At 38.0% G+C, this 16,771-nt stretch overlaps 1 protein-coding gene across 9 annotated transcripts in view; it reads right to left on the bottom strand.

The window, feature by feature from the left end:
• The window catches only part of ythdc1 (YTH N6-methyladenosine RNA binding protein C1), a 54,783-nt gene that overhangs the window by 13,228 nt on the left and 24,784 nt on the right, over positions 1–16,771 (bottom strand). For 6 of the 9 annotated variants that reach the window (XM_072589114.1, XM_072589117.1, XM_072589120.1 and 3 more), the window contains 8 exons: positions 15,505–15,613; positions 14,481–14,598; positions 10,391–10,475; positions 10,132–10,298; positions 7,132–7,214; positions 505–541; positions 373–430; positions 216–281 (listed from right to left, as the gene is read on the bottom strand). In XM_072589114.1, the coding sequence (XP_072445215.1) occupies positions 216–281; positions 373–430; positions 505–541; positions 7,132–7,214; positions 10,132–10,298; positions 10,391–10,475; positions 14,481–14,598; positions 15,505–15,613 (723 nt within the window). The remainder of the gene's footprint in view (positions 1–215; positions 282–372; positions 431–504; positions 542–7,131; positions 7,215–10,131; positions 10,299–10,390; positions 10,476–14,480; positions 14,599–15,504; positions 15,614–16,771) is intronic. The other 3 variants (XM_072589115.1, XM_072589118.1, XM_072589121.1) reach the window with 1 other exon arrangement.

The following is a 16,771-nucleotide window of genomic DNA, read 5'->3' as shown; positions in this document are numbered from 1 at the left end:
TTCAAAAATAGAACAGCTACATGGAGACAAAGTGGATTGCAAGAGAAAAATTAAGAATTTTTGTTTTTTTTTATTTCTTTCACCACATACTTGGTGCTTGCCCACCACAAATAGCATTTTCCATCTGTGGAAGACAAAAGACAGCGTACCAGATTTGAATAACCAAACAATAATGGGTAAAAGTCCTTTATGCAGAGCATATCTTTGTAACTCACCATTCCCTGCCAAGGTGGTGGTGGACCAATGCTGTGATGAAATTCCCTCATATAATCATTGTAGGACTGTGAATAAAAAACATACTTGTAGATTGAAAGCAGGCTTTGAAATGCATTTACTAATGCACTAATACAAATGTAAAAGAAAATCACTTACTCCATTCAGAAATACATCACGTCTAACGCCGGAAAATCGTCTGTAGGAATATAAAGTTCTGAAATTATGAATTAATTTATTCAAGTGAAATTAAAATGTGAATGTGTGAAATTTTTCATTTATACAACCTACCTCTCTACTTCTTGGTACCGTGGATCCTTCATGTATCCTGCCCAAAGATTAACATATTAACAAGAAATGTTTTGTGCAATTATCATTTACACAAGAAACCATTTAATTAGTACAGTTAATAGTTTTATTCATGATTTTAATCAGAAGCATGGAAACCTCTACATATTGTTTCAACCGACCTGTAGGGTATTGTATGCATTTTAAAATATTTTCAATTGACAGTAACCTTCATGATTCAAAGTGTCCAAAAAACCAAGTTACAACCATCTACCTATAAATTAACAAAAACTTTTGCACAATGCACATATTTCTTGGTGACAGTTTTTGAGATCATGCTAATTAACATTTTCGTCATTTACGTTTGAATATCCTATTCAATTAGGAAAGTCAACTCTTATAAAATATTATTTATTTTTAATGAGTCTGAAGCTTCTACCAAATCCATCAACACACTTGTATACAAAAGAAAACTAACTGCTCATGGACCAATGCTACAGGTAATTGTTCTTTCTCCTTAATCTTAACGGGGTACCGAAAATGTTTACAACAGATTGTAATGACCGAGAAGGAAGGAAGTGAATGAATTGTAGCCAAATTTGCAAATCAACAAATGGAAAAGCAAGTTGCAAGGAGGATACAAACAGTTTACAGAAAGATACTGATAGGTTAAGTGGGCAAAAGTTGACAAATGAAATATAATGTGGGAAATATGAAGCTGTCCATTTTGGGAGAAGACAAAAGAACAGAAGATTATTTAAGTAGAGAAAAATGCAAGAACCCTGCAATACAGACTATGGTGCACTTGCACATGAAGCAAAGAAAGCTAGCACATACATAATATGAGAGGCTAATGGAATATTGACCTTTATTTCGAGGAGGTTGGAGTACAAGACTAAAGAATTCTTACTCCAACTGTACAGGGTGTTGGCAAGACCACATCCAGAGCACTGAGAACAGTTTTGTCTCATTTATCTTAAGGAAAAATTCACTTCATTTGAGGCAATTCAGGAGGAGGTTCATTGGTATTCTGGTAATGGAAGGTTGCCTTATGAGCAAAGGCTAAATAACTCTACTCACTGGAGTTTAGAAGAATGACAGGTGATCTCATTGAAAGATAAAGGATTAAGAGGAGGCCTGGGGTAAATGCTGAGATGATGTTTGCCTTTGTGGGAGAGTCTAGGACCAGAAGGCAGTCTCAGAATTAAGGGAGCCCAATTTCAGACGGAGTCACAGAAATGTGCAGCACATACAGACCTTTCGGTCCGACCTGTCCATGCCAAACAGGTATCCCAACCTAATCTAGTCCCACTTGGAAGCACCTGGCCCATATCCCACCAAACCCTTTTTATTCATATACCCATCCAGATGCCTTTTAAATGTTGCAATTGTATTAGCCTCCACCACTTCCTCCGGCAGCACATTCCACACACGGTCCACCCTCTACGTGAAAAAGTTGCCCCTCCAGTCTCTTTTATATCTTTCCCCTCTCACCCTAAACCTATGCACTCTGGTTCTGGACTCCACCCCAGGGAAAAGACATAGTCTATTTACCTTGTCTATACCCCTTATGATTTTATAAACCTCTAGAAGGTCACCCTCAGTCTCTGACTCTCCAGGGAAAACAGCCCCAGCCTCTTCAACCTTTCCACAAAGCTCAAATCATGAAGGGCTAATGCCCGAAATGTCGATTCTCCTGTTCCTTGGATGCTGCCTGACCTGCTGCACTTTTCCAGCAACACATTTTCAGCTCAAATCCTCCAACCCTAGCAACATCTTTATAAATCTTTTCTGAATCCTTTCAAGTTTCATAATATCCTTCCTCGAGGAAGGAGACCGGAACTGCACACAATATTCCAAAAGTGGCCTAATTGATGTCCTATGCAGCCGCAACATGACTTCCCAAATCCTGTTACTCAATACTCTGACCAATAAGGAAAGCATACCAAACACTTTCTTCACTACCCTATCTACCTGTGTCTCTACTTTCAAGGAGCTATGAAACTGCACTGCAAGGTCTCTTTGGTCAGCAACACTTCCTAGGACCTTACCATTAAGTGTATATGCCCTGTTAAGATTTGCTTTCCCAAAATGCAGCACCTCACATTCATCTAATTTAAACTCCTCAGCCCATTGGCCCATCTGATCAAGATCCCATTGTAACCTGAGGTAACCTTCTTCGCTGTCCATTACACCTCCAATTTTACTGTCATCTTCAAACTTATTAACCATACCTCTTATGTTCACAGCCAAATCATTTATATAAATGACAATGGTTAAGTCTTGGGAATTCCTTGCCACAGAAAGCAGTGGTGGCAAAGTCCTTGTTTACATTTAAGGTTGAGTTAGATAGATTTTTCATTAGTAGGGGAATCAAGAGTTATAGGAAAATGCAGGAAAGTGGATGCAAGAAATGTTGACACTCGACTGGATTAACGGCCTACACTTCATATTTCCTATGGCTTTATTTTGTTTTAAGCAGAGGTCTGACATCCTTGCTGAATATCAATTAGGAATCATTCAACAGCTGAGAGCTGTACTGAAACCATAGGCGCTATGATGAACCCAATATTTAAGCAATTATGCAAATTCATTACAGCTTTCTGTGATGTGCTCCTTCCCTTAAGAATATACTTTCAAAGTATGGTGGCAGGTGGTCAACATTACAATAATCCAATTCAAACCTTTTGCAATAAAAACACAAGTCCATTGTTCTGTTTGTTCTAATTCACTTATCTTTTGCTTGTGGAGTAATCTTTAGTACGGATACAATTCAACACAGGAAAGAGCAGTTCATGTGAAGTTAAATGCCAAAACACCTGTGTTCCTCAACAACCTACTCCAGTAGAGTATCTTTTGCATTAAGAAAAAAATGTTTGTATTTCACCTGGTACAAAATTATAATTAAAGAAACAAGGTAGTGAAACAAAGATCATCTGATGCCTGCATGCCTATTCCAGTTTTCACTACAAAGAGTCAAGACAAGACGTTGTAAATCTCTTGTATGATTCAAACTATAGTTAGCAAATCTACCAAAAAGGAAAGTCTCATTTACGTTCATACACTGCAAAGCCTCATTAATTATAAAAACATTATGCAAATACTATTGTAACGTGTAGAGATTCAGAAAGAAAATCACTCCTAGAGAAAACTGTTAATCGTAATGGTCGGAGGGAAATACTCCATATATAAATTGAAAAGTAAACAAGGAAAGCATTTACAGCCCACATGTTAAATTACATTAGCATTGCTGAAAAAGTTCATTTGTCAAAGCTTTTTTTATTAAAGCTTATCAAGATAATTTTCAAATACCGCTATAAAGCATAAACTTTTTAAATATACTATACTACAAGAAACTGCTGTTTGGCTAGTAATAAAGAAACTGCTGTTTGGCAAGTCATAAAGAAAAGGTCAGAGGCTGAGGGGTGACCTGATAGAAGTATATAAAATTATACGGCATACAAAGGGTGGATAGTCTTATTCACAGGGTGAAAATGTCAAATACTAGGGGACATAGGTTTAAGGAGAGGGGGGAAACTTAATGGAGATGTGCAAGGCAGTTTTTTTTAAAAACAGGTGGCAAGTGGCTGAAACATGCTGGCAGAGGTGGTTGTCGAAGCAGATATAATAGCAAAGCTTAAGAGGCATTTAGACAGACACACGAACAGGACCATGCGCAGATAAACGGGATTAGTTTAGAATGACATCATGGTTAGCACAGATATTGTTGGCTAAAAGGGTCTATCCCTGTGTTGCACATTCCATGTTCTATGTTTTTTTAGACTTCTAATCACTTGCTTAAACAGATTAATTTTTAGCTTCCAGAATGGAATTCCTAAAAACCAAGTATGATCTTATGAAAAAGAATTAATTAACTGTTTCAAATTAATAAACACAATTGTTTTTAGCTTTCTTCATAAAAGGAAAATGAACATTAATTTTAGGTAATCATTGCATTGTTGGAGAAATGCCATTCACTTCTGTAAAATTACAAGGAATTAGATTAGACAAATGGAATGCCATTGTTCTCACTTGGAACGCCCATCCAATCTAATTCAGTGCCACTGGACAACTTCCATTATTTTTGTAAACAATGGTTGAATTGCTTGTGACTTGCCCAAATTGATGAATACTTTGCCACCTCATGGTGAGAGGCTGCAATTGCATTTGAAATGATATTTTAACAAATAATTGACAAACAAACACTAACAAATTCAAAGTTAATGTTAACTAACATTTCGGAATTGCAAGTAACATGTCTTGTATAAGGTAGAAATATATTCTTAAAGCTTTTCATTCACTAATTTACATGTCGCTCTTTCATTTGAGGCTCTGCTCTGATGTTCCAAGTTACACTGATTCAATCAAAATTCGCCAAAAGTAGTATGCAATCATGCTTTAAACACTAAATTCTTTCACCAATTTGTCTCAAGCTAGTAAAACTCAAGAATGGAATATGGGTGAATGGAATAAGGGTAAAGGCACTTCACTATCTTCTTATAGCTTTAGTTACACGGCAGTTGAGTTCAGTCGGCTAGACAGCACGTTTGCATTGCAAAATTACACCAAAAGGGTAGGCGATGACTCTTTAAACCATTTCCAATTAACTCCTCCTTATGAGGAAGCAGTCTTGTGGTCTAGTAAGACTACAACAACTTTACCTTTATAGTTATGGAACTTTACTGAAAATGTAAACTATGAGAAAGCTCTTCCACGCCATTTTGTGGCAGAAAGGTTCACGGAAGCATTTTATTCATTTTTGGAGCAAAACAAGTTGGCAATAAGTAGTCTGGGGCTACACTGAAAAAAAGCACTTCTAGTGTAGAACTTTTATTTTTGGAATTTGGGCCAGGATGATCACACCTCTCACATTCTAATCAAAATTAATTTTCAGCTGCACTTGGAAATTTTATTATAAATTTATACAATTTTCCACAAAAGGAGTATTAGTATATAAAATCTACAAAGACTGCAGCTCACAAAAACAAAATAGCTGCAACATCTTTTCATTTATGCTAATCTCAGTATACATCCTAAGTAAGATTTCCAATAATATTTGGTTGGCACACTTCAGAATCTGTACATTTAATCCACTGCAGGGAGAAGAAGCTAGTCAAGCATCAGTCAAAGTGATGCATCCCTTAGCTGAAAAAATATTCAAAGCTGTAAATGTCCGTCTGAAGTTCACATTTCCAATGTGATACTCCTGAAAAGTACAGCAATTTGAAAATTCAAACATACAAATTTTGTAAATAAAATCACAGACCAGAACAATGGTTTTATTTTTGAGTGACATACAGGAAAGACTTTGCCAAAAAGGCACTGAGTTCAATAATCTCATTCTGTGCTACACCAACACAAAATCCGTTCACTACGTTTCTCCAATTCTAATCCTGCTTTTAATCAAACAGCCATTTTGCAATTTCCAGTGGCAAGCTCTGGAATTTCCTCCATTTCCTTCCCACCTCCATCTGCTCTTGCAAGCCAAACTAATAAATGTGCTTCAATCAAACTTTTAGCCATCTGTCTTAACGCTTCATGGCTCAGTATTTCCTCTGATAACACTTCTTGAAATGATAATCTGTAGTACCAATAATATAAATACAAATTGTTATTGAACACCACCACTTAATATCAGTTTATTGTTTTTGAAAGCGGATCAACTAATAGTAGCAAATTCAAATCCGATAGCAATTTGGTAAAACCCAAATATTTCAGTAACTCATTAGGACGGAGTGCGATCACAGTAGTATAAAATGTACTTGATTTACTTTGTTCTCTGAATTGCACTGCTGAGGTTTAGGAATTAACCTAAAGTGGGTACATCTGGACTATCTAACCTGTCACGTAGCTGTTACCAACAGCTTCAAATATTCACAACCTGCTCAGGGATGGTTATACACATCTTTAGCATGGGAAGGGCTTGAATTCAGGCACTACACCACAGTAGTCATCTTTAGGTATTTTCATAAGAGTTTTCTAATCAATCTCTTCAGAGTTGCTGTGACATTGCTCTGCAGCAGGTGCAAACAAGTTAGGCCTCCTAACCCAGAGACACAGCACCACGACCCCGCCACAAAAGCCCTCCAGGTATTTAGAGATTTTTTTGACCAATATATGCAGGGAAGTTATGACAACTCTGGAGCAGGTGGGACCTGAAGCTAGGCTTCCTGGCTCAGACATAGGGACATTCCCACTGAACCACAAGAGACCTCTTCAGGCATTTTTAAAAATTCCCTTTTATATTGGCTACACCTGAAAAACATCTCTCCATTTTCAATGTGAACTGGGCAAGTGTATCTAAATTATCACAGCACTAATATACCAGAAATGGACTGGAGAAACCTGTACACTGCAATATATATTCGCACTTACCTGAAATTTCTAAAATGTATGATTAGTATTTTGATTAGGAAATTTGATTTGATTCGGTTTCAATGTAGCATGGTTTGAATGAAAACTTGAGAAAGGATACACAGACTCTCAACTGCAATTACACAGCCCAATTGCTTAACACTGTACCCATTCAACATACCTGCAGGTGATATAATTGCAGTTATGAGTGAGGGTAAACTTCATTCAAATGCCACATTTTAAATCAAAAACTTCAATATGCTACAAGATAATGACCTGGTCTTTGAGAGAATTCTGGTGGGTAGTCAATCCTTGGTCTCTTTCTGGTGTTATATGAGTCAAATTCTTCTGCTCGACGCCTACGTAAATTAGGTAAACAAAATTATTATGAAACAACAATTTTATGCACACGTTTGAAAAAGCTGACAAATGTAAATTTAAAATAGCAATCAAGAAATGCAAACATATATAGAATCTTTTCCTGCAATTCATTAATCAGATGAATTGCACTGATGAAACAGTTCATCAGCTTGATCAGTTGGAGTTGTGTAGATATTTTACTCAGTGCACATTACATATCTTGTCAACAACGTATTAAACCAATAAGCTTAAAAAACCTCTCATTTTGAATGCAGGACAGTTACTGTTCGTTTCCAAAGACTGGATATTCAGATCTCAAAAAGTCAAAGAAAATTACAACCAAACATTTGAGCACATAAAGGTGATCAACTGCATTTCACGATAGCTTAGTTTTATGCATGTCATGGCAACGGAAAACTTTCTTTTAAAAAAATTCAAAAAGTCGCAATGCAAAATACATGTTACCACATGAATACAAAAGGGGTGTACATTTTGTTCATTCTTAAATGATTTCAGTTGATTGAATAGACATTTCAAACAATTTACAGTTTAAAATACAGCTGCCCAAGCAATTTTATCCCCACAAAGAGGAAGATGTAATGAGACCCTGTTTCAAATTGGAACACAACCTTTCTTAAACTCAGTTTAATAAACCCAAAATCAAACTTAACTTTCCCTATTCTCTTTCTGCTAAACAGGACATGTGCAGTCAGTTTTAAAATTCACATTTGTATTATAATATGGAAATTTAATAAGTAATGGTAAAAAAACCATTAATTTTGAATTTTCTCATTCACAAATGGGATTCATTCAAGTGTGCACTTTAAAGTCACATTGAATTCCTACGGTCTCCATGGGGATAAAACATTAAAAACACAAAACCCTTAAATAAAATGCCTTAATAGCCCAAAGTCAACAGGAAGAGTGATGTCAATTTTGTTCAGACTAAATGACTTTTCTCCAGCTTTCTGTTGCATATGTCTTTATATATATATAAACAAAAAAAAGCATTAAAAAGCTGTCACGGTGAGAAAAATTCATTAATTCTACATCAATTTTCACTACTGAATTGAAATATAAGTATGTATATTCTGGATAGCAAAGCCACATTCTATATCAACTAAAACTTGCATTAAAGCTTCAAAATAATCCAAGCAAAACTACTGAATTCAACAGTCAAACCAGTTGAGTAATGCCAATTAACTATATGAATAGAGAAGTTTTAGAATTATGCATAATAAATAATAAGAGAAGAGCTGATTAAACCAGTATCCAAACAGGTTACCTCAATTTGAGTAAACATAGAGTGAGATATTTTGGAAGATAAAAACTGATCCTTATTAACATGTTAAGAAATAATGGATTTTTCTCACCATATCATCAAAACAAAACAAGGGCAACAACAGCAAGTTCATATAAAAATGCTGGTTAAAGGAGGAACATACCGCTTCTTGTAGTTGATTTTTGACCACGCAACGAAGGTTTTAATTTGACAGTAAAGTTCATAAAGCAGTCCCAACTAATGACTTATGATGTGAGCCACAAACATAAAAGGAGGGCCTGGCAGGCTGAGTAGAGGTGCTGTGGTAGCAATGCTATTGCAGTCCAGTGCAAAAAAAATAAATTCCATTCACCAAAGACCTTTAAAATAGCACAGTGAACCCCTTGGCTCATAACTTCAAAAGACAGCTGGCCGCACAGTCCATAATAGCCACAAAGAGAGGGGCACTGCCAGGTTTCCTCCTACCTAATCGACAGTCCACTACATCAATGAAATGGGCCATTGTTGAATTATTTTCTACCTACCACAGGTGCTTTTCATAAAAGGAAACATTTGTCAAAGGCTGCATTCCCAGCAAACTAAATCAATCCATAGTCCTTTGACAGTGTGAAGGGTATTGAAAGGTTTAAATCTGTTGTTTGATAGATGGCTACTGGCAAAAGCACTAAGCAGATTGGTTACATCAGTTCTTTGAAATTCTCCGCTTTTTTCACCACGTTAACACCCCTGTTCTCCCCCCAGGATTAGGAGGGAAACTGTATACTGTTCATAAGCATTGCTCAATGAGGTGGCTTCAAACTGTAAAAGTCCAGAGGCACTGTGGACATCTAGGAAGATTGCACACTGACTCAGCAACATCCACTCTCTGGTTTGTTGCCAGGTCTCCAAGGCCATCGATTTTCCCTTTATAAAAAAAACCTAATCACGTGGATGCTTTCAGAAGCTCAGCAGCTTGATGGAAATATATTCATGTGACTAATACTTTTTTAAAAGAATACTTTCAATACGTGTATGGATCACGGTGACCAGGGTGTTTCACCAAGTGAAAGAGTCCCACATTTAATGCTCTTCTTGACAAAGATAACATAACTTAACCCAAAATGAGATGTCATCTTCTGCAAAATTAATAATGATCCTTTTAAAGTCCCAGAGCACATTATTATCCACAGGAATACACCTGAAAGAAAAGGCTTTCACAAGATTATAAATGCAAAAAAGTTAGAAATGTAATTTATACTCCACCTACCACACCAAAATTTAATTAGTTATATTCAATACCTCAAACTTCCTCTACCCCACTATACGTACAGGATGCATCACTCTGTACTCATGTATTGGAAGCAGTAATATGATCACCCCATTTCTTTATTACAGTTCATTCTGGACATTTATGTTTTAACCATGTATGGCTCCACTCTTTTACTCTTGAAGACGAAAAGCCATTGCGAAAGCACCCAGAGCTGTCAAGGGCAGACTGTGCAATCCTCACTGAAGCCACAGACTAGTCCATGCAGCTTGGCATGAGGATTTTAAAGTGATCTTCTGTATCGCTGGTACCATGACTGGTGACTCTTAGTGCTCCTCATGTTATTCCAATACAAGTGCCTACTATCAGTCCAAAGAACGTTTCTAACCTTCCCACTTCCCGGACAGGATCACGCCGAGAAGGCCGTCCCCTTGATCGTGGCTGAGAATGCACTCTTCTCTTGTGCCGCATTTTATGAATGAACTGATACAAGTCAATGCTTTCATCCGGTGGAAACAGAAGACAAAGTTGCGTGCCACATTCAGGTTCAATTTCCTGAAAAAACACAGCCCCAAAGAGACAATTTTTAAAAAAAAGCAAGCAATTTCAAAGTCTGTAATAAGTCTGAAACAGTAGGTTTTGCATACCTGCCCATCCCGTCCAATTTTAACTGGCTTGTTTTCATTCCACAGATTTACAAGATGCCCTGTTTTTGTGAATGGCAATTCACGTCTGGAAAGGAATACTTTTCCATCAGTAAGCATATCGGGCAAATATTCTACCTCTTTCAAAATGTTCATTATCAGAGCAAAGCACAATTGTTTGAAATTCATGCAGCTTTTAATTCATTAATTTCATTATTCCTAGAAATAGTACTTCACTCTTTGGTCTCCTCAATCATTATGGGAGACAGTTTACTTACTAATTCTGTACTAATTCATGTCCACATTTGGACATAAGACCATAAGACTTAGAAGCACAAGTAGATCATTTGGTTTATCAAGTCTCAAGTTGATGATCTTTCCCATTTAAAATCTGGTTGAATCCTCTGGCTTGTCAGTAACCTTTGCCAGAATACATTTTTTTCTTTCAACTTAATAAGATTCTTAACTTGCCTTGTCAACCATGGTTATTTCACCCCCTTCCTATAATTATGCCTCTCAAATATATGTTTCTAGTCATGAAACATTTTAAAACTGTCTTCCATTGTTCAACAACTGACGTTTCTTTTAAATCCTTCCTGAGTCCACTCCAGACAATCCTATCTGCATTCCTTTGTAATTACCCCTATTTAGATTTAGTGTAGTTGCTACCAACTTAAAATTTCTCAAGCTCAAATGGATTACAAATTCTACACAAGGAAGAGCATAGGATATTTGGTGCAATTAGGAATGCAAAACATGACTGAACATATGTTCAAGAGCACATTAGCTCAGCGGTTAGCACTGCTGCCTCACAGTATCAGGGATCCAGGTTTGATTCCAACTTCAAGTGATTGTGTGGAGTTTGCACGTTCTCCCCATGTCTGCACAGGTTTCCACCGGATGTTCCAGTATGCTCCCAAATCCAAAGATGTGCAAGTTAGGTGGACTGACCATGCTAATTGCCCATAGTGTTAAGGGTTGTGCAGGTTAGGTGCATTAACCACAGGAAATGCAGGGTTACAGGGATAGGGTAGGGAGATGGATCTGGATGGGATGCTCCTCAGAGGCTTGGTGTGGCCTTGTCGGGCTGAATGGTCTGTATCTGCAATGTGGGGATTCTACGGGGAGAAAAACTATTCAGGTTGCTCAAAATCCTATTCAAAGAGCAACAACCCTCTCGGTACTCTAGGGAAGGCAGTGAAGGGAAAAGACAGTATCACACAAGTCCAGATTTTCTGCAGGCTACATAGCGAAGATGAGACTTTTGTGGGGAACTTGCAGAATCTCTATTATGCACACTGCGATGAAATTGCCCAGGAAATTGTACTTTCTGGCGGACAATTTTATTATGTCTGGAACTCTCCAAACAGCTTCACTGAAATCAGATTAAATTAAGAAAACTAGCCGCTCAGTTAAAAAAAGCTTATTAAAACAGTTTAACTCTCAAGTAACTATCAAACTGACCATACACATTGCTTCCCATGCACCCAACTACACATTCCGTGGACCAATTACAATCCTGCCGGACCCAACTCAACAATGCCCTTCCCAATACCCATCTGGCATCCTACCCTCTTCACAGCACCCTAACATCCCATTTAACTTATGCATCTCTGGCTTTTCAGGAAAAATAGCTGTTGGCAATTTTAAGTTTCAGATTTTTAGAGTGTACTGCTGTGATTGGGGGGGGGGTGTGTATGGTTTGCACTCTCTTAATTCTGCAGTATAAAGTAAGAAAATAGTGGAAAGTACTTTTGCTCGCTGAGCTGTAAGACTCATTTTCTGATGTTTTATCACCATGCTAAGTAACATCATCAGTGAGCCTCCGATGAAGTACTGGTGTTATGGCCCTCTTTTTATTTACGTGTTTAGGTTTCCTTGGGTTGATGATGTCATTTGCTGTTCTTTTTCTCAGAGAGTGGTAAATGGGATCCAAGTCAATGTGTTTGTTGATAGAGTCCCGGTTGGAAAGTCATGCTTCTAGGAATTCTTGTGCATCTCTCGGGTTTGGCTTGTCCTAGGATGGATGTGTTATCCCAGTGGAAGTAGTATCCTTCCTCATCTGTACGTAAGGATAATAGGAAGAGTCGGTCAAGTCTTTTTGTGGCTAGTTGATGTTCATGTATCCTGGTGGCTAGGTTTCTGCCTGCTTGTCCAATGTATTGTTTGTTACAGTTCTTGCACAGTATTTTGTAAATGCAGTTAAGTTTTGCTTGCTGTCTGTATAGGGTCTTTCAAGTTCATTAGCTGCTGTTTTAGTGTGTTGGTGGGTTTATGGGCTACCATGAAGCCAAGAGGTCTGAGTAGTCTGGCAGTCATTTCAAAGATGTCTTTGATGTAGGGGAGTATGGCAAGGGTTTCCAGGCATGTTTTGTCTGCTTGTTTGGGTTTGCTGCCGAGAAATCAGTGAACTGTGTTCATTGGGTACCTGTTCTTTTGAAATACACTGTATACGTAATTTTCCTCTGCTCTTCATAGTTTCTCTGTGCTGCAGTGTGTGGTGGCTCATTGAAATAATGTTCTAATGCAGCTCTGTTTGTGGATGTTGGGATGATTGCTTCTGTAGTTCCGTATTTGGCCCGTATGTGTTATTTTCCTGTAGAGGCTGATACGAAGTTCTCCCCATTGGTTGTTCGGTCTACTGCGACATCTAAGAATGGTAGTTTGTTGTTGTTTTCCTCCTCTTTCGTGAATTTTATGCCAGTAAGGGTTTTATTGATGATTTTGAAGGTTACTTCTAATTTGTTTCGTTTACTGATGACAAAGGTGTCATCCACGTAGCAGACTCGAAGTTTGGGTTGGATGGTTGGCAGAGCTGTTTGATAGAGCCTCTGCATTATTGCCTCTGTTAAGAACCCTGATATCGGAGACCCCATGGGTGTTACAATGATCTGTCTCTAGGTTTTGTCGTTGAAGGTGAAATGGGTGGTGCGGCATAGATCCACTAGCTTGACGATATTGTCCTTGCTGATGAAGTTGGTAGTGTTTGATGTATGTGTCGTTGGTTCTTCTAATACTGTAGTCAATGGGTCCTGGTTTGTGAATTTTGGGTAATCCAAAGAAGCATAGTGTATTGGATCCGTCTGGTTTCATTTTTTTGGAAGTGGGTCTTATTTATTTCTCTAGATTTCTGAAGCTTTTTGAGTAGAGCTGTGGTTCGGTTCTCTAGTTGTGGAGTCGGGTCTATTGCCACTTGTTGGTAAGTGTTGGTATCTGCAAGCAGTGCGTTCGCATTCTCAATGTAGTCTCTGATTTAAAATGACTGTCAAGCGACCTTTGTCTACAGGTAGGATAACAAGACTTTTATCTTTTTAGTCCTAATAGTGCTTTCCTTTCTTGAGTGTATTGCCTTCCTTTTTCATTAAACATGTCGCAGATTCAGAACACCAGTCAACTAAGCCAATGGAATGCTGAACCATAAACGCAAAAGATCAGAGTAGTCAGGTGACATAATGGCCCACATTGGTCAGTGGTCACATAGTAATTTCTGCAATGGTGATGGAATTTGCACACTGGGATTCTGTACAATCCCCAATACAGCAGATTATAAGGGATTAGCTTAGTAAATTAAAGATTCTGACAGTCAAACTACATTAGAGACTTTGGCAGGTTCAACTGCAGTTATATTAATGGGTACCCAAGAACAGCTAGATGATTAAAACTTTAGTTCAACCCATGGATAACTATGAACTGACCTCCACAACATACCATTCTAACCCCAAATACACCCATCTTCCACTGAGCCCAACAATTCCCCTCCACAGCAGTAACTCCTCCCCAACAAAACATCTCATCTCCAGCCCTGTGACAGCATCTTGCAAGCTCTTCCCAGCACACACCTCCCTTCTCTATTACATCACTACCCACACGCAACATGCTCTGCTTGGGCCCTGACACACCACTCCAACATCCCTTTCTTCACCCATACATGATGTCCCTTAAATCTTTCTTTCCTCACCCACAAAGTGACCAACCTGCCAACAATAACACACAAGCAGGTAGTCCATATATCAAAAAGTGCTACTTAATACATGCACCGCATCATTCCGTAGCCGTTTTTTAATTTGTAATAGCTTTTAACTGTAGGCAGTACCTGCAAATCCAGTCGATTTTGAAAACGCCACCTAACATTTTTGCATTCATTCCTGCAGGTAGCACCCAGTGAATTGGAGATCCTCCATGATGCGATTCTGATGAGAGTCTGGCAAATCCTGAAAATAATTGATTTATTTTAAAAACCAAGCTACACAAAATTAACTTGCCTTGTTCATCCAAATTTGAGTACACTGCATAATTTATTGCACTCTTAGGCATGAATATTGAAACAATATTTTACAGAAAGGATCAACCACAAGAAAATATGCAGACTATCAAAAAAGGACTACTTCTAAATTCCAAGGTATTTTTATGAAGTATTTTTGCAGTTGAGTAATTGCAGGCACAAATGTTAAGTGGCCGTATTCAATGAAAGCTGTGCGAGGGGGTGTGGGGCGCACACACACAGAAACAGAGCGTGACAAGAGACTGAATGAATGAATGCATTTATTTTTCCCTTGCTGTCAACAAATTGCTGGTATTCCAGATACCACATGCAGGAAAAAAAACAATATTGCCATCTAGAACACAAACGGCCAAATTCTGAATCAATAGAATGATGACTGGTGTCCAGTAAGCAAAGACGACAATTCATTTGATTCTGACTTTCTGCTGAATGTACATATCTCTTAATCTGATAACTATACCACCAAGGCCAACTTTAATTCAAAGTCAGTTTACTTTTATCATTCATTGCGTGTATCATCGTTGTGCGGTCAATTCTCCCAAATTTTCAAAACAGTGGAAATTACAAACAAAGGCTCATTAGGCTTGATTGCTGAAGCATACTCTACATTTTACAATGTTCAGCAGAAAGGGGGGCATTATTCAAGAAGCTGCATTGTGATGTAACATTGCGTTCTGTTTCAAAAATAGTTTGTCAATCAGAATCTATGAACTGGAAATAAATGCTGGCCTTGCAACAGTACTCAAATGATTTGGATGAACGAGAAAACTACTTTCTCACAAAAGCACTTAATCAGGAAAAAAAAGTATTCAATTTCCCAATATAATTTTCTTACCCTGAAACTTCCCACTTTCTCGAACAGAGAATATCAATATAACGCTCCGAGCATCGCGGAATGCAGTGTTCAGCTTCTTCTCATTTACTGGCAGTGTTGACCATACACCCTAAAAAAAGAGTCAAAGTGCGCCTTAAAGTTACTAATTATCCAAAACTTGCATGGTTAAGATCAAGTTTAACAGCAAATATGTGAACTAACGAACAGTGATTGCTGGGGAAAGTCTCAACAGCACTGGCAACTCTTTCTCTGAAGTCATTACGTTTTCACGATATGACCTTGCATCACCTCAGGTTATGATTTCTGCTGTGCATTCCTTTCTCTCAAATGTTGAAAGAGCTGCTGAATATTTCCAGCATTTTCTATTTATATTTCTGATTTTTCAGCATTGATATGCTACCGAAAGTATAGATTTACTTCACTGCTGACAGCAATGGAGATAACTGGACAGGTATAATCTTTGACAACCATTCTAACAAAACAAGAAAATTATTGACTGAAACAATTCCTGTAATGTCTCCCCATTCCCTGATTCCTGCAAACAAGGACAACTAAAATTTACAGATAATCCTCCAAAATAAAGTCTCAACAACATTTCCGAGGGCTGTCCCATTTGATAACCAGTTTTCAGTTTAGTCACTGGTGGAATATCAGCAGTACAAAGTCCACAAGACAAAAGAGCAGAAATTAGGCTGTTCAACCTATCAAGTCTGCTCTGCCATTCAATCAAGGCTGATATATTTCACAACCCCATTCTCCCTGCAAACCTTGATCCTCAAGAATCTATCTCAGTCTCTGTGGCTAAAGAATGTTTTCCTTATTTCCATTCTAAAAGGTTTTCCTTTTACTCTAGGGTTGTGCCCTCGGGCCCTAGTTTCTCCTACCAATGGAAACATCTTCCCAACATCTACTCTGTCCAGGTCATTCATGTATTCTGTATGTTTCAATTAGATCTCCCTCATCCTTCTAAACTCCATCAAATATAAACCCAGAGTCCTCAAACATTCCTCATATATTAAGCTTTTCATTCCTGGGACCATTCTTATGAAACTCCTCTGAACACGATCCAGAGCCAGTACATCCTTCCTAAGGTATGGGGCCCAAAACTGCAGATAATGCTCCAAATATGGTCTGACTACAGCCTTATATTCAAGTCCTCTCAAAGTAAATGCCATGATTACATTTGTCTTCCTAACTACTGACTCAACCTGCAGGTTTACCTTGAGAGAATCCTAGACTAGAACTTCTAACTTTTTTTGCACTTCAG

The sequence above is a fragment of the Chiloscyllium punctatum genome, chromosome 2 (genome assembly GCF_047496795.1).
Source record: "Chiloscyllium punctatum isolate Juve2018m chromosome 2, sChiPun1.3, whole genome shotgun sequence".
NCBI lineage: Eukaryota > Metazoa > Chordata > Chondrichthyes > Orectolobiformes > Hemiscylliidae > Chiloscyllium > Chiloscyllium punctatum.
Note: the sequence above shows the minus strand (reverse complement) of the source record. Positions and strands in the feature narration are given on the sequence as shown.